This window comes from Notothenia rossii (assembly GCF_949606895.1).
Source record: "Notothenia rossii genome assembly, chromosome: 9".
NCBI classification, from domain to species: Eukaryota; Metazoa; Chordata; class Actinopteri; order Perciformes; family Nototheniidae; genus Notothenia; species Notothenia rossii.
The window spans coordinates 29,740,751-29,765,972 of NC_136907.1; the positions used below are offsets into that span (position 1 = coordinate 29,740,751).

At 42.5% G+C, this 25,222-nt stretch overlaps 2 protein-coding genes across 3 annotated transcripts in view; both read left to right on the forward strand.

The window, feature by feature from the left end:
* Positions 1-8,337, forward strand: part of LOC307019438 (uncharacterized protein) — a 46,329-nt gene extending 37,992 nt beyond the window's left edge. For both annotated transcript variants that reach the window (XM_079650332.1, XM_079650333.1), the window contains one exon: positions 7,149-8,337. In XM_079650332.1, the coding sequence (XP_079506458.1) occupies positions 7,180-7,821 (642 nt within the window). In that variant the 5' untranslated portion in view covers positions 7,149-7,179 and the 3' untranslated portion in view covers positions 7,822-8,337. The remainder of the gene's footprint in view (positions 1-7,148) is intronic.
* A 9,255-nt stretch (positions 8,338-17,592) lies between these two features.
* Positions 17,593-25,222, forward strand: part of kirrel3a (kirre like nephrin family adhesion molecule 3a) — a 456,972-nt gene continuing 449,342 nt past the window's right edge. The window contains exon 1 of the mRNA XM_079650321.1: positions 17,593-17,870. Coding sequence (XP_079506447.1) covers positions 17,822-17,870 — 49 coding nt within the window. The 5' untranslated portion in view covers positions 17,593-17,821. The remainder of the gene's footprint in view (positions 17,871-25,222) is intronic.

Here is a 25,222-nt window from a genome sequence, read left to right on the forward strand (position 1 = left end):
TGGCAGGAGGTCCCGCCTCGGCTCCGCCTCTTTTCCCTTATTTGGAGCAGGCTGGAGAAGGCGGGAGTTGAACTCTGACGTCAGTGTCGATTAGTTAGTTGCAGACTCCGCCTACTAAGGGCTTCTCTGCAACTCTGCAGAATGCTATGGGTGACGTCACGGACCCTACGTCCATTTATATATACAGTCGATGTGCTGGACGCACGCTTTTTACACGGACCACTATTGCGGTAAGCATGTTGTAACTTCCGGTTGTTGTTGTCATCTCCGGGTATCCCGTGTGCCTGTTCTGTTGCTGATAGCTTATTATCTTAACTTAATCGATCGTTTTAAAACTCTTGATCACGGCAACTGCCTGATGTTGTAATCACACGTTACTACAGCTTAAGCACTCACAACTCTCCTTCTCTTACGGAGCGTCCACACAGCAGCGTGCGTTGACGCTTGGCGGTGGGCGTGTCTGAAGCTTGGGGAGTCAACGACTAACAACCAATCACATGACTTTCCCGTCCCCGACCTACAAAGCAAAAAAGCCTGGTTCTTCTCCACTATTGCTAAAATTGATGCCGGTTATGTAGCAAGGGTAGCACGTGTAGTAGCAAGTGTGGCTTTAGTATATGCAATGTCTCGCAGGAGGCCATGTAGTGTGCGTCGCTGTTGGGTACATCCGATACTCAGAAAACGTCTGCAACGGGGGGAATACCACGTTCTGGTCCAAGAGCTCCGTCTGGATGACCACCTGTTTCAGCAGTATTTCAGGAAGAGCAAAGACGTGTTTGACGAGTTTTTCGGAAAAGTGGGTCCACTGATTACAAAGGCGGACACCCATATGCGTTTGTCAATCGGACCTGCCGAGCGACTCGCCATCTGCCTAAGGTACGTTTGGTGTATTTCTACTTCTTTAATATGACTCTGTATAGAAAGAGAGAGAATAGAGAACCGCAGTGACGCGTCGTAAAACCAGGAAGTAAGTTAGCATTTTTAGCACTTCCGGTTCCTTCCTCAAAAAGCAATGCATTTTTTCCATAGGGTTTTGGAAAATAGTTCGAAATAAGGTCTGTGGTTGACACAAATTTAAGGGATAAGTCACGTTTTGTTCTACGACATTAAATACGTCAGCAGTGACTACACTGGGGATTTTTGAAGAGTTTACGTGTCTGAAAAACGATGGTTGTTACCGAGTGGCTGAATAGGACTACAGAAATTGTCGAGGCCGTTGTACGTCATTACGCAGAACACGTAAACACTCCCGCTAAGTTTGTTTTCCCCTGTGTTCTGCTTGAAAGCAAGTACCTGCCTATCTTTAGTATCTGTATATCTATATCTGACCATTATAATCTGTATTTTTGAAATTGTCGTTTTTAACACAGTAGTTTTACAAATTATAGAATAATTAATTACCAGTGTTTTCCAATTTTACCCGGCAGTTCGTTTCGTTAGCTAACGTTATCTAAAGCTAGCGCTACTAGTTAGCTACGCAATGGTTTGTTGCTTTGCTCCGGGTTGCAGCCACAGGTCTTGAAACTTGCTTGTTCTATCGTTTCCCGGCCAATGTTTTCCAAAGGAGAGTCTGGATTCGTGCCATGAGGTAAGCTGACGTTACATTTTTGTCCATGTCACGGTGAAATGTAAATGATGGGTAGTGACTGTATCGCCGTTTTAGAGATGGCGCTGCTGAAAAGACCGCAACATAAGTAAAGATAATGAATACATCCTATTAGAACCTGTGTGGCTTATATGATAAGTCTAATTAGTGCAAGCAGCATAACGTTTCACCATGTAACTAAAGATTGTAGTCAGGGAAATCAGTTTGACATATTGAACTAATAACACATCACCTCTGGCTGGCAGAGAACTCTCTGCTCCATAGCTTCTCTTGGACGTAAAATCCAATGTACATTTTACATTTACAATTTAATATTCCATCCCTCAAATACTTTTGTATATATAATAACTGCCGTCCGACTGAAGAAGGAGGCCTTCAGGGATTTGTTATCCCGGGGGACTCCCGAGGCAGTTGCAAGGTACCGACAGGCCCGAAGGGCGGCAGCCTTAGCCATGGCCGAGGCAAAGCAGCGGGTGTGGGAGAAGTTCGGAGAAGACATGGAAAAAGACTTTCGGGCGGCACCAAAGTTGTTCTGGAAAACTGTCCGACACCTCAGGAGGGGGAAGCAGGGAACCATCCAAGCTGTGTACAGTAAGGATGGGACGTTGTTGACCTCAACTGATGGAGTGTTAGGGCGTTGGAAGGAGCACTTTGAGGAACTCCTGAACCCGACAACTCCGCCCTCTATGTTAGAGGCAGAGCTGGAGTATGACGGGGGATCGACACCAATCTCCCGGCGGGAGTTCACTGAGGTCGTCAAACAACTTCACAGTGGCAAAGCCCCGGGGGTGGATGAGATCCGCCCAGAAATGCTGAAGGCTCTGGCTGTTGAGGGACTGTCATGGTTGACACGTCTCATCAACGTTGCGTGGAAGTCGGAAACAGTACCAAAGGAGTGGCAGACCGGGGTGGTCGTTCCTTTTTTCAAAAAGGGAGATCGGAGGGTGTGTGCCAATTACAGAGGCATCACACTACTCAGCCTCCCCGGGAAAGTTTACTCTAAGGTACTCGAAAGGAGGGTCAGGCCGATTGTCGAACCTCAGATTGAGGAGGAACAATGCGGATTCCGTCCTGGTTGTGGAACGACGGATCAGCTTTTTACTCTCGCAAGGATCCTGGAGGGGGCCTGGGAGTACGCTCATCCAGTCTACATGTGTTTTGTAGACTTGGAGAAGGCGTATGACCGGGTTCCCAGGGAGTCACTGTGGGAGGTGCTGCGGGAGTATGGGGTGAGGGGGTCTCTACTCAGGGCCATCCAATCTCTGTACTCCCAAAGCGAGAGCTGTGTCCGGATCCTCGGCAGTAAGTCGGACCCATTTCAGGTGAGGGTTGGCCTCCGCCAGGGCTGTGCTTTGTCACCAATCCTGTTTGTAATATACATGGATCGGATTTCGAGGCGTAGTCGTGGGGGAGGGGGTCTGCAGTTCGGTGGACTAAGGATTGCACCACTGCTTTTTGCAGATGATGTGGTTCTGATGGCTTCATCGGTCTGCGACCTTCAGCACTCACTGGATCGGTTCGCAACCGAGTGTGAAGCGGCTGGGATGAGGATCAGCACCTCCGAATCTGAGGCCATGGTTCTCAGCAGGAAAACGATGGACTTTCCACTCCAAGTAGGGAATGAGTCCTTACCCCAAGTGAAGGAGTTCAAGTATCTCGGGGTCTTGTTCTCGAGTGAGGGAACAATGGAGCGTGAGATGGGTCGGAGAATCGGAGCAGCGGGAGCGGTACTGCAGTCTCTTTACTGCACCGTTGTGACGAAAAGGGAGCTGAGCCAGAAGGCAAAGCTCTCTGTCTACCGGGCCATTTTCGTTCCCACCCTCACCTATGGTCATGAAGGATGGGTCATGACCGAAAGAACAAGATCGCGGGTACAAGCGGCCGAGATGGGTTTTCTCCGCAGGGTGGCTGGTGTCTCCCTTAGGGATAAGGTGAGAAGTTCGGTCATCCGGGAGGGACTCGGTGTTGAACAGCTCCTCCTTCGCGTCGAAAGGAGCCAGTTGAGGTGGTTCGGGCACCTAGTTAGGATGCCACCTGGACGCCTCCCTAGGGAGGTGTTCCAGGCACGTCCAGCTGGGAAGAGACCAAGGGGTAGACCTAGAACCAGATGGAGGGATTATATCTCTTCTCTGGCCTGGGAGCGCCTTGGGATCCCCCAGTCAGAGCTGGTTGATGTGGCCAGGGAAAATAAAGTTTGGGGCTCTCTGCTGGAACTGCTACCTCCGCGACCCGACCACGGATAAGTGGGAGAAGATGGATGGATGGATATATAATAACTTATATTTTGTTTTTCTTGTTATGCTGCTGCAACACAAACATTTCCCAAATTGGGATCAATACAGTAATATCTTATAACTATTATAATTGGTGTCGCAGCTGACACCTATTTTCAATATGGATTAATCTACCATTTAGTTCAATTTTCATCTATAAAAATGTCAAAATAGTGAAAATGTTCACAAGACTTATCAAAGTGCAAGGTTATATCTTTAGATGTTTTGTTTTAGCCTATGTACTGTATGTCTTAATGCTCTTACAGTATATGTGACGGTGTGACTTCCATGAAACTAATATTTTATATCTTCCCAACAGACGAGCTGACAGGAAACCTAACACTCTAACAACCACAACATTGCAAAGGCGAGTAAATGTAAATTAAAAACGATTCACAATTTTTTTATTTCTTTTTCTTTCTTGCGGTGAGGTGAAGCTGACCTTGCACTTGGTGCCCGTAAGGATGTTCCTCACACAGGCTGAATGTTTCTCCTTCCTTACTGACACAGAAGCCCTTGATTTGCAATGCTTCACTAATTGTCATTTCCCTGGCTCTGTAGGGACACTTTACCTCCAGCACAGCGGAAGACCCTACCAAGCCATCTGGAGATGTCCCCAACAATCCTGATAGGGAGATCCACAAATCTGACTCATGGACCTGCATCTGGGTTGCAGTGGTGAATGCCCTGACGCCCTCACATTCATTCATAGTCCCCCACTGTACAGACAAAACACCATCAAGGGCCTGTTGTTGCCCTAGCACCCTGGCAATAAAGGAAGCAGTCACACGCTTTGACCTCAGGACAGCTCCAAAGTTGCTGGCAGTCAACCTTCCTTTCCTCAACAAATGCCAGTTTGGGTTGGTTCGCTGACCAGTGGTAGCCACCTGAATTGCCCTCTGTTGCTCTTCAGACAATGCCATGCTTGCCACAATTGCCTCAGGTCCCTGATGCCCAACAGATTTGATAATTTCAGGAACAGTAAGTGTTTCCAAGCTGTAGTGTTCCTCTTCTGGCTCGGGGGAGAGAAGCCAAGAAATTCCTGAAAACCTGCCCCAGAGTCTATCCCTCAGCCAGTCACGATCTTCGGAGGTGGGCTCTCTTGTCAGCGGGTTAAATTAGTTATTGGTTTCAACAGTCACATTAAAACAGTTACTAAATCAGCTTACTATCACCTAAAGAACATATCTAGGATTAAAAGAATAATGTCACAGCAGGATTTGGAAAAACGTGTCCATTTTTTTATCTTCAGTAGACTGGACTACTGCAATGGTGTCTTCACAGGTCTCACTAAAAAATCTATTAGAAAGCTGCAGCTGATTCAGAACACCGCTGCTCGAGTCCTCACTAACACTAAGAAAGAGGATCAAATCGCTCCAGTTCTGAAGTCTTTACACTGGCTTCCTGTGTGTCAAAGACTAGATTTCAAAATACTGCTGCTGTTTATAAAGCACTGAATGGCTTAGGCCCAAAATACATTTCTGACTTCCTGCTAAATTATGAACCATCAAGATCTCTCAGGTCTTCAGGGACTGGTCAGCTTTCTGTCCCCAGAGTCAGAACTAAACATGGTAAAGCAGCGTTCAGTTATTATGCTCCAAATATCTGGAACAAACTCCCAGAAACCTGCAGGTCCGCTGCAACTCTTATTACTTTTAAATCCAGGCTGGAGACTTTTCTTTTTGTCGCTGCTTTTAATTGAACTATTCATATCTTAGACTGCACTGTAACTTTTATCCATGTATTTTTTCTTTTAATGTTTATTTTATTAGCTTTTCTTTTTAATGACTGATTTTAAATGCCATTTTTTTAAATGTCTTTCATTTTTTGTAAAGCACTTTGAATTGCCTTGTGTTGAAAAGTGCTATATAAATAAACTTGCCATGCCTTGCCTAATAAAGATTTCATGTGACACATATAATTGATTTGTTGATGAGAATTAATGTGAATAAATTAACTCTAGGTTAACGGTACTCTTGCTATCACTACTCACCGACACTATAAACCGTGTCCCTCATGCTAGCCCTGACAACACCGGTAAGCACACCTTCATCAAGGCTGCACTGTTACGTGTCCTGACTTGTAGTGGTTCTCTCCTCTATCTACACTCTTCTTGTCATCTTTGTAAAACGATATCAGACTGGTAATTGACACAGCCATGACTTCTAGTTAAATTCAGTTTGGCTAAAATGAAAAGCTTTGTTAAAGTATGCAAGCACGCGAAAGTGAAATTCAGCTTTATACATGTGTTATACATCCAGAAATATATTTTCCCACAGTGTGACATGTATACATAAAACAAAACAAAAAGGGCCTAGATAAAAGTGGTATACATTAAACAAAACAAAAAGGGCCTAGATAACCGGGGTATACAGTTTAAAATGTTAATATATTTAAAGTGTTCAAAGTGCAGTTTCAGTGCAAGTCAGTTGAAACGATCTTAAGTTGGCTTGACGTTGAAGTCGTGCGACCCTGCTGCTGCACTGGCTTGTAGTTCATTTATAGCATAACGTTAGCATTTCGCTTTTGGCGACTAGATTTATGATTCAAAAATTATAAAAGTAGGGTTGACATGTGGAGATTATCCGGCTGAACAAAACGTGATCCCTCTCTTAAATGTGTGTCAATCACAGACCTTATTTCGAGCTATTTTCCAAAATCCTATGGAGAATTTGCATTGGTTTTTCATGAAGGAACCGGAAGAAGTTTACTTCCGGGTTTTACGACGCGTCACTGCGGTTCTCTATGAATGCCATGGATGACTGATGAATGAAGTTTGTGATTTAGTTCAGATGGATGACATTAATTAAGATAGCTAGGTAAACACAGCATTGCTCCCCTGTGTACATGGCATGTCTGTGGTCTGTGTTTGTGTGTGTCTGGTCTGTGTGTGTGTGTGTGTGTGTGTGTGTGTGTGTGTGTGTGTGTGTGTGTGTGTGTGTGTGTGTGTGTGTGTGTGTGTGTGTGTGTGTGTGTGTGTGTGTGTGTGTGGGGGGGGGGGGGGGAGGGTGTGTGTGTGTGTGTGTGTGTGTGTGTGTGTGTGTGTGTGTGTGTGTGTGTGTGTGAGTGTGTGTGTGGTCTCTGTGGTCTGTGTGTCTGGTCTCTGTGTGTGTCTGTGGTCTGTGTGTGTGGTCTCTGTGTGTGTCTGGTCTCTGTGTGTGTCTGGTCTCTGTGTGTTTCTGGTCTCTGTGTGTGTGAGTCTGTGTTTGTGTCTGTGTGGGGTCCGACATATATTATTTTGTTAATCAAGTATATTACTTTTTTCTCAGGTACCTGGCAACCGGTGACTCGTACAGGACCATGGCATTCAGCTATCGGGTCGGGCATGCAACAGTGGCTGTCATCGTCAGGGAGGTTGCCGGTGCCATCTGGACCGCCCTGGTTGAGGAGACCATGCCGGTACCACAGATGGAGGACTGGAGAGCCCTCGCTGCTGGGTTCCAGGAGCGCTGGAACTTTCCAAATTGTGTTGGTGCCATTGATTGGAAGCACGTGATGATCCAGGCTCCGGCAAATTCTGGGTCCCTCTACTTCAATTATAAGTCCACCCACTCCTTGGTACTACTGGCTGTCGTGGATGCCCAGTACCTCTTCAGGGTAGTGGATGTTGGAGGCTTTGGAAAGAGCAGCGACAGTGGGAGCCTGCGGAATTCGGCATTTGGAGAGAGCCTCAGAGATGGTAGTCTGCAGCTACCACCTGACACCGTCATCCCAGGAGCAGAGCGGCTGGGCCTTCTTCCCCATGTGTTTGTTGGAGATGAAGCTTTTCCGCAGCTGGACCACCTGCTGCGTCCATTCCCTGGACGTCACCTCACCCGTGAAAGGAGGATCTTCAATTACCGCCTCAGCCGGGCCAGTTTGGTGGTTGAATGTGCGTTTGGCATCCTCTCATCTCAGTGGAGATGTTCAGGCGTGTCATCACGACCAGCCCGGAGGTGGTAGAGTTGTGTGTGAAGGCCACCTGTGTGTTGCACAACTTCCTTCGCAGGAAGACGATAGGAAGGACATCACGCACACCTATCGCAGAGTCCACGGATGAAGCTCCAGCTACTCCAACCCTGTGTGATGTACCGAGGATGGGCTCCAACAATGCCACACGCAGAGCCATCCAACTGCGGGAGACCTTCAGTTCCTATTTCAATGAGGAGGGTGCATTGCCATGGCAGCAGAATGTGGTGTAGGGTCACCATGGCTCTTTTAAGAGCCTCCAAACCAAAATCTCTTTTAAGAGCTACCCATATTTTCTTTAAAAAGCAAATATTCCAAATGAGCCATTTAAAAATAAAAAATTCCTAATAAACATGTTTCTTGAATTGATATTATGATATGACTAACAACCTTTTTCCTTCAGCCATGTTTTTACTGATAAACCACTCATAATTGAAATAGGTTTTCACATGAACAATTATACAGAAGACAGCACATTATATATCGACATACATGAAGCTTCTGGTATGTTGCAACCTGGTTGCAGCTGACAAACCACATGAACAAGTGAAGACACAGTGTAGCCATAACATACTTTAAATTACTTTTATTTTTGTAATGTTGTGAGTGAAGTGTGTGCAGTGATGAGTGTAAAAAATGTAGTGTGGATCAAAACAAAAATCAGTCGTCTTCCTGCTCTGCCTCATAAATTGCTTTTTTATTATGAATAAGTCTTTATTATCAGGCTATGTTCCACAATCATTCAAAGTAGCAGTGATAAAACTGCTTCTTAAAAAGCACAACCTCGATCCAGAGGTTTTAGCCAACTATAGACCTGTTTCTAATCTTCCGGTCCTCTCAAAAATTATTGAGAAAGCAGTCGCAAAACAGCTGTGTGATTACTTAAAAAACAATGATTTATTTGAAGATTTTCAGTCTGGCTTTAGAACACATCATAGCACAGAGAGAGCTCTGGTTAAAGTCACAAATTACATTCTAATAGCCTCAGACAAGGGACTTGTCTCTATTCTTGTTTTGCTCGATCTTAGTGCTGCATTTGATACTATCGACCATGGTATCCTATTGCAAAGACTAGAGCACTTAGTTGGCATAAAGGGAACTGCTTTAGGCTGGTTTAGGTCTTATCTATCTGAACGCTCTCAGTTTGTACGTGTCAACGATGAATCTTCCATGCAAACCAAAGTTAGCCATGGAGTGCCACAGGGCTCAGTGCTCGGACCTATTTTGTTCACATTATATATGCTTTCGTTAGGCAATATTATAAGGAATCATTCTGTAAACTTTAATTGTTATGCGGATGATACTCAACTATATTTATCAATCAAGCCTGATTAAATTAATCATCTAAATAAAATTCAAGACTGCCTCAAGGACTTAAAAACATGGATGACCTTACATTTTTTTATGTTAAACACGACCAAAACTGAAGTTATTGTACTTGGCCTAAAGAATCTACGAAACAAATTATCTAAATATATACTAACTATGGATGGCATTAATTTGGCCTCCAGTGAGACTGTAAGGAATCTTGGTGTTATATTTGTCAAGGAGTGAACTCTGAGGCATGAACTCAATTGCACGACTCAAAACTCAGACTCGGATAGTGTTTCAAAATAAAGACTTTACTGGGATTTGCAAAGTAATGAAAACAAAACACTCTTTCGAGGAAAACTAGAACAGTGATCAATAACATAGATCCGTGAGAAGTCCGTGAGGTAAGCAGGAACGTAGGTCATAGAGAGACAACGAACTGACAATGAACAGGAGGGATCTAACACCATATATACACAGGTAAAGGGGACACAGGTGGAAACAATCAGGGCGGGGAAAATAATCAAGGACGCAGGAGACAGAAGGGGGCGGGGAGCGTGGAGGCCAGAAATGAGATGGAGAATTAATTAAGGGAATAAACATAAAGCACAGGACAAAGGGACAGGACAAAACTAACATAAATAATAAACTTTCACTATAAGTTTCTTAGACATGACAATATTTGATCAGGATTTATCCTTTAACACCCACATAAAATCAATTTCAAGGACCGCCTACTTCCATCTACGTAACATTGCAAAAATCAGGCATATCTTGCCTCAAAACAATGCAGAGAAACTAGTCCATGCATTTGTTACTTCTAGGCTGCATTGTTGTAACTCCTTATTATCAGGGTGTACCAAGAAGTCAGTCAAGTCGCTTCAGCTGATTCAAAATGCTGCAGCTCGTGTACTAACCAGAGTTAGGAAAAGGGACCACATTACTCCTGTTCTGGCTGCCTTACGCTGGCTCCATAGAACACAGGATATAATTTAAAATTCTTCTTCTCGCCTACAAAGCCCTTAATGGGCAGGCGCCATCTTACCTTAAATAACTCATACCCTACTGTCCTACTAGGGCATTGCGTTCCAAGAATGCAGGGCTTTTGGTTGTTCCTAGAGTCTCTAAAAGTACAATGGGAGCCAGAGCCTTTTCTTATCAAGCTCCACATTTGTGGAATCAGCTTCCAGTTTGTGTTCGGGCGGCAGACACCCTATCCGTTTTTAAGAGTGCACTTTCCTTTTTGATAAAGCTTATAGTTAGGGCTGATTAGATTCAGCCCCTAGTTTTGCTGATATAGGCTTAGTTTGTTGGGGGACATCTTACTTCTTCCTTCTCTCTGTCTATACCTGTGTACTCTCATGTTCCGATTAACCCAGCTTCCCCAAATTTCTTTCTTTTTGGTGTCTATATACGCTGGGATCCGGAGTCATGGATGATCCTGCGGTCCTGTGTCCTGGATCGCGAGCCCTGGATCTTGAGTCGTGGCTGTGGTCCTGGATCATAAGTCCTGGATGGATATCCTCGTGGATTCTTCTTCCTATTATACACACATGCATTTCCAAACATTTGGACTACCTATGTTGCAAATGTATTATCTTTTCAATTTACACACGGCATCTATTGCACGTCTGTCCGTCCTGGGAGAGGGATTCCTCCTCTGTTGCTCTCCCTGAGGTTTCTCCCATTTTTCCCTTTAAACTGTGGGTTTTCTCTGGAAGTTTTTCCTTGTACGATGTGAGGGTCTAAGGACAGAGGGTGTCGTATTGTCATACTGATATTCTGTACAAACTGTGAAGTCCACTGAGACAAATGTAACATTTGTGATATTGGGCTATATAAATAAACATTGATTGATTGATTGATTTAGTTTGTCCCTCTCCAGCTTTCATTACTGCCCTTCTTTCAGGTGCGTTGCTTTTAAAGGTGCAGCGACGCTGATTAGCAATTAGGGAATGATTTCAGACAGCTGCCACTCTGTCAATCAGCCCGACTTTTTAACCCCTTGATCTCCTGTGAGGATTTTCCAAGTTGACTTCACAGTACTTGAGATTGCCAGGCCCTTAAATCGTATACATTCTTCCTCTTCCTCAAGCACAGCAGCAGTGGCACTCTGCTTCCTGGGTTTTAGCCCCTTTTTCAGCCTGGATCGCAGGGTCTTCACCTCATCAATGAGGGCATCCTTCTGAGCCCTCAATGCCAAATTTTCCAGCATCACCTGCCTGCAGTCTTCTTCGTCACACTCGGTATGTGGGGAGAAGGGTGGAGGGTGCACCAGGTATTCCTCCTCATTGTATTTATCCCATGATGTAGCGATTCCAATGATGGGATTAGTCTCTCGGAGGTCATGGAGCAACTGCAGGGCCACACTATGCTTCAGCCTTGCCATGACCTGATGTGCCTCATCTCGGGAGAACTCAGGCTGGGACAGGGTTTTAAGAATGATGCCTCTTTCCTCCAGGTTCCGCACTGCATGTTTGTGCTTAAGGTGCTTGTTTAAAGCCAGATAGAAGAGTCTGCACACCGGGCATTCGGACGACATCCTTACTAAAATAGACAGAATGAACTGTATTTAAATTATTTTCTGTTTCTCCGTTTATATGCGTTAGCATAACCGGTGATTGCAGCCATGGGTCCGATGCTTCAATGCATGTTACACGGACCAAGGGAGGACTTGGGTTACCACTTGGTTAAATGGTCCCACCTCCGCACCAACGCGGGCTGGTGATAGCAACAATGGGTCCGATGCATCAATGGTCAAAGGAGGAAAGAGTGATAGAACCGGGGTAAAGCAAAGAAAGTGTCCGACAATAGTGACTTGTGAGGCAGCCAGAGAGTCTGTCATCTCTCGGTCCTATCCTCCATGCAATGTATTTCAATTCGTCCATACAAAAGGGGTGAAAGTGAGAAAATGTATCTGAAAATAGTGTCTCATAATGCAGGTAGAGTCCCCTGTCAACTCCCCTCACTTTCCTCCAGACTCAGAAAAAAGTCTGTTAACTTTTTGGAGAACCATAAAAAAAGGGCTAAAAGTGTTAAAATGTATCCGAAAATAGTGCCTCATAAGGCGGATAGAGTCCCCTGTCCCCCTGTTACATTCCTCCGGAGCCCAGTTCAAAAACTTAAAGTTTGGTAAGAACCATGCTGGGGGGTCTTTGGGCACCAAATGTATCCGAGCCAGAGTGCACAAGGAGCGGGTGCATTCCTCCATGAAGTGAGACAGCCGGTTTTTTTTCTGAGTCCTCTCAAAAGCCGGGTTTCCGATTTCGTGCAGACAGTATTCTGAAATTGATGAATGAATTTTTTGTAGGAAAAGGGGAGGCTTCGATTCCCCTCTCCGTTTTAAGTTGCAACGGGGGAGTGGAAAAGTGTCCGGGGCTTCGGCCCGAAGCGCCGAATGGTTGAGCACTTTGTATGGAAGCCCATTTCCGCCACTTAAAAAAATTAAAATCCCCATGAAAAGTCATAATGAGATAAAAAGTCATAATAATGAGATAAAAAGTCATAATTATGATATAGAAAGTCATAATAATGAGATAAAAAATCATAATAATGAGATAAAAAGTCATAATTATGAGATAGAAAGTCATAATTATGAGATAAGAAAGTTGAAATAATGAGATCAAAAGTCATAATTTAAGATATTTTATTATTATTATTTACAAGAACTGTTACGGGTCCCCGATGAGGACCACAGTAACAGTGATGATACCTGTATGGTGCAGGTGAGACAGAAGTAATGAGGACATGTTGTGTTCAGTTTCCTTCCAGATTACTGAGGTTGTTTTATTACACAAAATCATATAAACATATTAAATATCCTATGCATTTCAGTTTCAACTTACATTCCTCAATAACCATTCACATACCTTCACTCTGTCTGTATGTTACTCTTTTATGTGATAAACACATGTCAAATTGAATTTCACATTCAATAAAATCTGTTGTACCTTGAATAAATTTGTATACAGTATTAACCTGTATATAATACTACTCTTCTTTTTACTTTCACTTAAAAGTAGTATTTCATGACCCCTCTAACCTGTCATGTTGACTATTTACCTTCTGCCATTAATGGCAGGTCACTAAAATGCACTACTGAAACATATTTAAGTGTAACAAACAACCTTACTGTTTTACCAACAGTAACTAACTTATAACCCTGACAAAGTACTAATTATGACTTATTTTTTTTATTACTTATACTTTATTACTTATTTTCACGTTTAAAGTAGTCCTCAATGTACTCACAATCCATTTCTGTGTCAAGATAAATAGGAGAACTCGAGCCAAAGAGCTGCTAGTTTGTCTGTTGTGACAAAGTATCTCATAATGACTTTTTATCTCATTATTTCGACTTTCTTATCTCATAATTATGACTTTTTATCTCATTATTTCGACTTTCTTATCTCATTATTATGACTTTTTATCTCATAATTTCGACTTTCTTATCTCATAGTTATCACTTTTTATCTAATTATTTCGACTTTTTTATCTCATAATTATGACTTTTTATCTCATTATTATGACTTTTTATCTCATAATTTCGACTTTCTTATCTCATAATTATGACTTTTTATCTCATTATTTCGACTTTCTTATCTCATAATTATGACTTTTTGTCACATAATTATGACTTTTTATCTCATTATTATGACTTTTTATCTCATAATTTCGACTTTTTTATCTCATAATTATGACTTTTCATGGGGATTTTATTTTTTTCAAGTGGCGGAAATCGGCTTCCATACTTTTGAGCCCCTTCTCCGTTGGCACATAGAAAGATATTCAAGTTTTTTTTAAAACTTCATTTTTTTTAATGTTAAGATATAATTGACCGTTTTATTTAATGTTTTCTTCTTTCCACGGGTGGGGGCGCATGGCAGGCCGCCTATGAGCTCCCAAAATCGGCCTGGAACCTCCAGGATTTGTGGGATAAGCTCCATAAACTGACAAAGTCACCCAGAAATGTCACTTTTATAGCCCAAACATATATAATACATTTAAATCGTAAAAGGTACCATGGTGCTCCCAATTACCCGGAATGTGATTTATATAGCCCAATGATAGTGAATAAAAATAATTGTCATGGGAAAAAGTGTTAAAACGCCTGATTAAAGCATATGCAGGACCCCAGTGAGCTCCAGACTATGTGCATTGTGTTAGGGAACCATATTAATGATGGAATAAATCATTTAAATGCAAAAACAATGATTTTAAATCATTTTTAGGGGGACAACTGTGGAGAGGAGCCTGAAAATGACTCTCCAGCACCCCGGAGAAGCAGGCTGCGAGACCCACAGAGCGCACCCAGAGGACAGGCTGCTTCATCTCACTTTATTACCCTGGAAAGGAGCTTGAATCCTGGGTACATGAGTGTTAAAAGTGCATTAAACTGTTTTAATTCAACAGCCGCTGATATGGACAGAAATCGGTCCATTTCGTCCACATTTGACTCACAAAAAATCTGTCCATTTCGTCCACATTTGACTCACGAAATGTACACGAAGGTAAAAACAGCAGAGTCACTGCTGTTAGGGTCTCAGACTCACAGGCACACATGCAGAGATCCAGGGTGATGCACATGGCTTTTCTACCCAGCAATAAGTCTCTGAAACCTGGGGAAAAGTGGTGTGAATAGAGACAGAGCACAGCCAGAGAGGAGCGGGCTGCGAGACCCACAGAGCGCACCCAGAGGACAGGCTGCTTCATCTTACTTTATTAACCAGGAAAGGAGCTCGAATCCTGGGTACATGAGTGTTAAAAGTGCATTAAACTGTTTTAATGCAACAGCCGGCGCTTCACAGCACTTTACAAGCCAGGAAAAATGATTGAATCCTGTGTATACACGTTTTAAATAGTCTGATACCTCCAGGGCACATCACCGCATTTTACAAGCCAGGGAAGGTGCCTGAATCCTGGGTAAACATTGTTTAATTGTTTAAGTGTTTTAAATGTGTTGAACAGTGTTTTGTCACTTTCAAAACTCTCCCGTCATTGGCCGGAGAAAATGGGCCGATGTTGTATTCAATATGACCGTTAATATTCCAGTGAGACGAAGTAGGCTACGTACAATGATCGGAGTGATCCCATGTTAATTTTGTCCCAAAACCGGAGCATTCGCTCACCCGAACCCAAAGTGATTGAGTTTGTGGAAACGAAAACATGGACAAATCCAAACTGGAAAAACGAATTGTTCATCGCAAGGTAGCCATACCCCAGAAAACAACTGCATTCTCTCAATGAACAATTACAAAATTGTTTAAATTATAAAAGAATACATATTGAGTAAAAAAACATCTCCAATCTGTAATCCAGGGATTCAATTAATTAAAATTGTTTGGATAATTATTCAAACTTTAAAAGGATACCACTTTACAGAGTACTAGACTAGAGTGATCACACTGGTTCTTGTCTTACACATCAAAGAGATACAATAAAACCTTGTAATGGTATGTGTGATAGCATTATTTCAAATGTTTATATTAAAAAGTATATAAAAAAAAAGAAAAGACAAAAACAATACCAGATAGAAATGTTAACAAACTGAAGTCCAGTCAAGTGTACTGACATACTGGATATTTCATAGACCACAGCCATCGTTTCTGACCTGCTGAGAATGCTAAGAATGCATGTTGTAGCTCATCTGAACGTTTTAGGGAGGGAAATAATACACAACTAAAAAGTACTGTTCACCCAATGCTGCGGAAAACAAAAACCTCAATTCATTTTTTCAAGAATTCCACCTCCAGGCCAGTGTTATAAAGGTATTTTGAGTAGTACCTGAGGTGCTCATAGCAATGATGTGTGTTCCCAGAAAACAAAGACTCCCAGTTACCTTGGACATTCCAGTCAACCGCTTTAACTGCAACTAAGCAATATATCCCCTTTTTGCAAAATAAACTTTATTCTCTGGCAGCTTTTGCCACAATTGTGTGCCTGCCAGGATACGATCCATCTTGATGCAGTGACGTGTGACTAGGATTGAAAAGGATATTGAGTTTGTCCATGCACTCTTCCAAACTAACACAAGGTGTCTATTACAATGCCCTGCAGACGGTTACAAAAACGGGATTTAGTGGAGGAGGTGAGCAGTGTATGTGTTTGACAGTTCTTGGCGAGTAGGACTGTATTCCATTTCACTTTAAGATTTGTAAGTTGGTTGGTTATTGGCTAATGGTTACACAACCAAAAAAACGTTATGACATCATAAAGTGGCCAAAATCTGATCAGCTAATTTTCAGACAGATTTTTATATAAATGGATCAGGACAAAAGAGAGAGCATCTTTTTTCCTGTAACTTTCAGAATCCCTTTACACAGAGGGGACACATATTTATGTATAAAAGACATGAACAATTTGATTTTGTATAATAGGTGACCTTTAAGTCCTAATACTCTCAGGGAAGTGTTTTATTGTCTTCCAGCACTATTCCTGCTGAGACACAGAAATGAGCCAAGGCCCGACACGATCCTTATTAAATAACACTGGCAACTTAAACCAGGCAGTAATTATGTTTCCTGCAATTACATATTTATTCCACAAAACAAATGAGTAAGAATACAAGTAATTTAAAGGTGAGAGGGTTGATTACAGCTCTGGCAAAAAACCTTCAAATAAATATTCAACCATACTTCTATTTCATCACTTAAAAGGTAAGTGGAAATAAAACCACTGCATGCCACAGCTCCATATTTATGTAACTCTGACCCTTGCGTGCCTCGTGAATGTGTGAATGGATTTGAAGATCTCAATGATCTTCTTCAAGACATGGAAAGGTCTCACATTCATTTATTTCACAGAGCTTTGACCCCTGACACATCGCACCTTGAGCACTTCAGGCAGGTTGTATCAGCTGCTCTTAAGGTGACACACAAACATGTGGAACACAATAAATCTCTAATGTCCTTGTGAGACTTCACTGAAAAAACTAAAACGTTGACTTTAATGAAATGTATTATATCAACAGATTTCACATATCTGTATTTGGTTTGTTGAAACAATAATATTAAGTTAAAGTAGATATATCAGGTTTAACTTAATATTATTGCTATGTGTTGACATAATAAATAATTCAAGTCAACGTTACAGTTTCAGTGCATTCATTTTGCTTCCTATTTATTCAGGGGGGAAATAACCATTACAAATAATCAGAAAATGACAAAGCTGCATGTTTGAAAAAGCTCTTGCATTCATTGGATTTCCATTCTCGATGTCAACAAACACAATCAATATTTTATCATCCATTTGTGCAAAGTGCTAAACATTATGTTACCGTCCCATTAAATGATAATGCATGGTGGATCATCCAGGAGAACGTGTGCCTGGGTCTAGACTGTGTAATGGCAGAGGAAGATGAGCAGGCGGGGAGAGGGAGGAGCCAGCCTCTTAAGCACTTTCCCTCCCTGACTGTACCGTGGAGAAAGAGAGGCAGGCAGGGTAGAGAGGGGGAGCCAGTGAACCAACGAGTCAGAGCGAGTGAGCATGGGAGCCAGAGTAGTAAAGATAGCCTGATGCACGCAGTTTGAAGGGAAGAGAAAAGAGACACGCAGAGAAAGAAGAAGAGGAGAAACAAGAAGAGCAGCTGAGGGAAGAAGCTCCAGTGTGTCAACTCCAACACTCTTTTCATCCCAACTGTTAATTCATCATCTGGCAACTAGGAGACATATACTGGCCGGTAACAATGGTTTCCTGGCTGCTGTTTCTTCTTCTCTTCTGCTTCACCAGCACAGGTGAGTGAACAAGGATTTTCTTCTTCCCAGTCACCCTCTGCAAGTTTGGATGCAGTTTGAGTCTTTGTGCCGGAGCTGCGAGAGCATCAAGTCCCTCTCCCATGCCGGGGGGGGGGGGGGGGGGGGGGGGGGGGGGGGGGGGGGGGGGGTTAGTGGATATTAGTGGAGCTTCTGGTGAATTGGTCATTTGTGATATGTTTTTATTTGGTTTTGACACCCACCTCCGCTGAAACTTAAGATAAGATGTCTTGTTGGTTTCTCTTGCAGCTGCTTTTCTGAAAGTGATGTCTCAGTTTGTGCTTGCTCTGAGGTTATACTGTGAGTAAAAAGAAATGTAGTTAGCCTTAACATAATGATGTCTCATGGTCCCCCAGTATCACACACACTCCCTGAATGTTGACTTTAATTAAATATATTATGTCAACAAATTCACATAATTGTTTTTAGGTTGAAATTAATATTATTGCTTTCAACTGATACAACACAATTATTTGTAATTACTGACATAAGACATTTAATTAAAGTACATGCAATACCAATAGATGGAAATGGGAAATGCAAGATATAGCCTCGATATATATTTGACGCTGTCTGCATAGTAGCCTAGCCTATAGTTTATCCAAGTAGGCAATCTGGTTTATCTTGTTACTTTGCATGATACAGCCAGACTATGTTTAAACAGACTGTAAGCGGATGAGCATGTTTGTTATGACCAAACTTTTCTCATGTCATGTCACATCAGCGCTCTTTGCTGATTCAATGTATCGCGGAAAAAAGGAGTGAATTAAGTGAGAGTTGAGAAGTGCTGATTGGAGAAGCTTTAATAGCTCCGACTGCTCTTATTGATTTCTCTTGGCCATATCGTGTGGCTACTGATGACTTCACTGAATCTGAAATAACTGGCTTCATTTCTGCTGTGTGGGGTTTACATTGCAAACTGTCCTGAAATCTGTCAGGAAAGTTACTGACAGGTTGCTCAAGATTCTTGGTTAAGAATACAAAATTAACTCTCAGTCATTATTTTTATGTGCTGTGTAAATGATCAGAAAGTCACAAAAAAGTAGACTTTACATCGAACCTATATTCAAAACCTTTATTTGAACGTCTAAACCCTCTAAAACCTGTACAAATGCCGCAGTTTTTGCGTGGCTGTGTCTTTAGTTGAAAGCCCAGTGGCGATCTGCTCATCTCTCATCGAAAATAATATGCTAAACAGGGGCGGACTGGCCATCTGTGTGTTCTGGAGAATCACAGAACGGACGGCGGCGGTCGTCATTATTATTATGCGGTTTAAACAAATTATTTAAATTTGTTTAAACCGCATCATGTAAGTTGCGCTGACAGGTGAAAGAGGTCCACACACTGCTTCCCCGCAGCGAGGCTCCCCCCGCCCTCCTGTTGACAGTTCACGAGCGCCTCCCCCCCGCTGACAGTTCACGATCGTCGGTACACTGATCACAATTTTTTTCTTCATATCAAAATGGTTGCCGACTCCTGGTCTACGACAACATTGTAAGCCGAAGCAAAAACGTTGTAATGCCACCATTCTCCTTTATAAAGTATCACAAAGTTCTTCCCACTCCTGTCCCATGGGATCCAATCTAACTCACATGTAGCTCCACTGACTTTTTTTTTTTTTACTGCTCACTCAACTTTGGTCCTGGCTCTAAATGGATATCTTCCAAATTATATTATTTAACTTAGTTTAAAGCATTCCAAATCAGCCGTGTGCTAGAAAATCTGCCTTGTCAGACTGAATCTGCACACACACACACACACACACACACACACACACACACACACACACACACACACACACACACACACACACACACACACACACACACACACACACACACACACACACACGCACACACACACGCACACACACACACACACACACGCACACACACACACACACACACACACACACACACACACACACACAGACACACACACACACACGGTGGGCTCACCATCACTAATTTGAATCTGACACTGGTAATAAAGCCTTTAATATGGCTCTCAGTAGCTCTCTTTCAGGCACCGTACATCAACTCTCAAGAGTGGTTTTATGAGAGTATGAGTGTGTGCTGGTGTTGGAGCGGAGCGAGCTGTTCCCCCCTCTCCTAACCCCTTTGTGTCTGAGAGGAGGTATTTGCCACTGTTTCCAAATGACTGCTTCATTTGAAGACGCAGTGCTTTATGGGACTGTCAACCACAGAAATGGGGGTTTTAACTGAAACAATTGGGCAAGGTCTATCCTGGTTGTTTGGAGATAAACAGGTGAGGTCAATTAGCCTCAGAGTTAGTGGGGTTCTCTAATAAGACAAGCTATGTATTGCTCAGTCCTGGGAGTGTTTGGAGCTGTCATAACAACAGGCGGCTGGGCGTTGTGTCCGGGTCACACCGAGCATCTTCTGAGCTGCAGCTGTCATAACTTGGACAACCTCGAGCCCTGTTAATAACCTGCACACTGAGCCACATCCCCATGCTCAGCAAAACGGTTTGTCATGCACTGTTTAATTAGATTGCAGGTGAGCAATCTCCTTATGCATGCAGATGAGCTTAGGCCAAAACAGACAGCACACACACAAACTGCTGTGACATCCCCTTTTCACAGCAAATTACCAAGTGTGATTATTTGCATTTGTTGTGGAGGGAATCAGAGTGTTAGGACACCAGCCCGAACCAAAGGAGGAGGAAATGAGAGAAAGGGAGAAGACAAAGAATCCTCGCCATCTGACTCTCCTTCTGGAGATGGCAGCGTTCCTCCTGTGTTCTTGTCGTCCTTGGCTGGCTTTGGCAGCAATAGTTCAGCACAAAACATGTGGGAGGGGAAGAGTGTGGGAGAGACAAAAGCCTATTGACTGACACTTGGGAATGGATGTCCCAGTGTTGACTCTGTTAAATGTTGAGGATGGAAATCACAGCATTGGGTTGGAGAAGCTCAATGGGTGGCAGAGAGAATTTTTTTTCTAAGATCACTCCCCATGAACTAGTTCTGTATGAGTCATCTGTAACATTGTTCTTTGATTTTTTAATAACCCATCTGATGGGAAACACAATATTTTTTGCAAAGCATTATCTTGCAAAACGTTTCTTAATCTCTCAGTGAGAACACATTACATAGAAGATACTCAGTTTTAATGGTTGGATTAAGTTTGTAATACCAACTGGGGGCAGTGTATACTACGGTGGCTGACAGGGGCAAACACGCTACAACTACCCAAAACACTTACATTTGGATAAATGCGCTGCAATTTCAAAAACGATGCAAATATAAAAACAAAAATGTGCCAAAACACATGCAAATTAAGAAGTCTCTTCACCAACCTGACAAAACTTACTAAAACCACTGCAAATAAAAAAAAAATCTGAAAGAAGCTCAAAATACAATGGAAACTGGAAACTTATCTGAAATGTTAGTTTTATAGGCTTACATAAAACATGTGACTGCAGTATTCCTTCCAATATTATTGAAAATCTGCTTTAAGCTAGCTAGATAACGTAGCTAACCTAGTAATTTAAAATAAGAGAGAGAGAGAGAGAGAGAGAAGAGAGAGAGAGAGAGAGAGAGAGAGAGAGAGAGAGAGAGACAACCGGTGCCAGCAGGGACCGTGTTGTTAGCATCTGCTTAGCTAGTTGCACTAACGGACATAAGGAGCTATTTCCACAACAAGCTGGAGGAGGGTCCTTTCCTGTCAGACTGAGAGACTCAGGTGAGCTAAAGGACTCTCTGAGTGTTTAGATAGTTAACTTTAGTCTAAGTTATCTCAGTCTCAAACGGTTTGGTCACGAATAATGTAAAAGATTATTTCCGAGGCACATTATAGTTATTGTAAATTGTAAATAACCCAATCTGTGTTCTGTGAAACTGAAAAGGATATTACATTGTTTTTGTTACTTTCGTTGCAGTTGTATATATGTTTTAAATGTAATTTAGGTTAACTTCCTGTTTTATTTAGATGGTTTTATTTTGAAGGCGAGTTTTCGCTGTTGAGAGGAAGTTGTTGTTGATATGGAAACAACATGACGGAGAAAAATAATATCTTCTACATATAAAGACGGAGAAAGTAAAGAATAAAGTGTATGTTTAAATGTTCGCACCCCCCGAAGAGGCACAAGGTTTTTGGTATTTACTATAATATAAAATGTAGGTTGTGTCCGAATTCATTTATATGCTGTTTTGTAGCTTTGCTGTCTGTTTACAGTTAACTATTGGTAGTATGCTAAAGTGATTCTAACACGGATTGAGCCTAAATGTATTTGTTATTTTTGTGTCTTTATAGCTCTTACGTTGACTCTGGAGTTTCAATAAATTCTAAATCATCAGTAAAATCTAAGACCATATTTCGGAGGGATATGTATGGAAGCCCATTTCCGCCACTTGAAAAAAATTAAATCCCCATGAACAGTCATAATTATGAGATAAAAAAGTCGACATTATGAGACAAACAGTCGAAATAATGAGATAAAAAGTCAAAATGATGAGCTAAAAAGTCGAAATAATGAGATAAAAAGTCATAATTATGAGATAAAAAGTCGAAATTATGAGATAAAAAGTCATAATTATGAGATAAAAAGTCGAAATAATGAGATAAAAAGTCATAATTATGACTCACTCTAGTGTGATTGTACATTGTTGTGCTAGATGGTAAGATGTGTTGTACCGCATCAGACACAATGTCCACAATACGGACATGATGGGCTCTGTACAGGCGTTTGCAATGGATTCTAGGTGTTGTTGTGAATCCTGATGGTTTAAACAGAATGGAGTGTGAATGTGAGGGTACCAGGTGGACAGATTGTACTTAGTGGGTAATACCTGCAGTCTTGCTTTGATGGTAAATGTCAGAACTTCCTCACCAACAGCGGTGTTCTTAAACACTGAGTGTGAGACTGAGTGGTCAGCAAACCCCAAACAGGCTAGCTTTCCCTGTAATCTGAGTCCACACCAGTGCTGCCTGATCTCAGACTGCTTCATGCTGAGCAGAACCCTCCTTGAAGAGTGTCTGTGCAGTTCCACAGTCTCTTCCTGAGGTGTTGTGATGTCGGACTTCACAACCACACTGGGGTCTGTGATCATCAGAGACGGGGACTTCAGTCTGTGTGTTGAGTCTGCTCCATTTCAGCTGGACTCCAGTCCGATTGCAGAGGTCATTGAGATCTGGCCAGTCAGACCAGACCCCAAAGCCCTTGGCCTGAGAGTCCAGTTTCCCAGAGTCTTTCCTCCTGAAGCCAAGGAAGTTGTTCTGGTCTGCGCTGGCCAGGGGGATCTTCCCTCTTTGTAGATCCAGCAGGAGAGAGGCCCTGGCCATTTCTCTTACGGCGACATCATCATTGTTAAGCATGTGGATCAGGTGGGCTAGCCTGGTGGCTATGTAGGTCCAATTGATGTTGGGGACTCCCAGCTCCCCCTCTCCACATGGGAGACATATGATGCCCCGTGTCGAGTGTGTGTTGAGGCCCAACCACTTTCTGACCAGCTGGACAGTTTTGTTTGTCATTTTTTTCAGTGCCTTGAGAGGGATGTGTACATTGTCAAAGAGATGTTGAATTTTAGCCAAAGCCACCTCTCTCACAGCCTGGAACTTCATGAGGACGGGGAGGGGGGATAAGTCAATCAGGTGGAGACGATGGAGAAACTCTGTAGTGAGCTCCTCGACCTGCTCCCCCCACTCGCCAGCGATGTTAAAGCTGTGGCCAAGGTATGGGTAGGTCTCATTACAGGAATACACTTTAATAGGTTGGCCCATTACAAGATAGGAGGGGGGCTTGTCGTTCTTGGCCTTATACCAGCGGTTGCCTCCACTGCGGCGCTCATGGGGTACGGCACACTTACACTGAACAAAAATATAAACGCAACACTATTGTTTTTGCTCCCATTTTTCATGAGATGAACTCAAAGATCTAAAACATTTTCTATATACACAAAATAACCATTTCTCTCAAATATTGTTCACAAATCTGAAAAGATCTGTGATAGTGAGCACTTCTCCTTTGCCGAGATAATCCATCCCACCTCACAGGTGTGGCATATCAAGATGCTGATTAGACAGCATGATTATTGCACAGGTGTGCCTTAGGCTGGCCACAATAAAAGGCCACTCTGAAACATGCATTTTTGCTTTATTGGGGTGGTCTGGGGGGGTCCGAAAACAAGTCAGTATCTCGTGTGAGGGTTAGGATTAGGGTTAGGGTTAGGGTTAGGGTTAGGGTAATGTTGTGAATCGAGTGGCCTGTGTTCATCGTCCATAACATACGCCTGCCCATACCATAACCCCACCACCACCATGGGCCACTCGATTCACAACATTACCCTAACCCTAACCCTAACCCTAACCCTCACACCAGATACTGACTGGTTTTCGGACCCCCCCAGACCCCCCCAATAAAGCAAAAATGCATGTTTAAGGGCGGCCTTTTATTGTGGCCAGCCTAAGGCACACCTGTGCAATAATCATGCTGTCTAATCAGCATCTTGATATGCCACACCTGTGAGGTGGGATGGATTATCTCGGCAGAGGAGAAGTGCTCACTATCACAGATCTTTTCAGATTTGCGAACAATATTTGAGAGAAATGGTTATTTTGTGTATGTAGAAAATGTTTTAGATCTTTGAGCAAAAACAAAAGTGTTGCGTTTATATTTTTGTTCAGTGTAGCTTGCTTAAGCATGTTAATGATGAAATCCTCTTGTCGTGATGACACCTGCACGTCGTCAGCATATCCCTGAACAGGATTTGGGGATTTGGCATGCAAAGGAGCACACTTGTAAATCCACTTCATCCATTGGTTGAGTGCTAGGTTAAAGTTCATGGCACTCCAGGGACAGCCAGTTTTTATTCCCACCTTCAGTGCAATCGGCTCTGTGAGCTGCTGCCCACAGATAACCTGGAGAAATTAACCTTGGTACACATTGGATAAAATATTCACAATATGTCTCTCTCCACACACACACATACACACGCACACACGCGCATGTTGATAAGAGTATATTAAAAACTTGAAAAATATCCCTCTAAGGCAGTGGTTCCCAACCTGGGGTCGCAGGGGGTTCCCAACCACCAAAGATCGCAGGGTGGGCGCCAGGCCTCACATGATTTGAGGCCAAATATCATATTTAGACTTTTTTTTACTTTTTTTTTTTACATATAATTGTAACGCAATACATGATTGTCACTAAAAGTCTTGTCTCTACATTACAATAAAATATAAAAAATAATTGATTAATTAATTTCAATAAAAATTCAAGTTAGTAGCTATAAAGGCATAAAAAGACAGAAATATATAATTCTTTCTTTAATAGAAATGTTTCTTCTGCCTGTAAAGTGTCCAAACCAGGCTTTT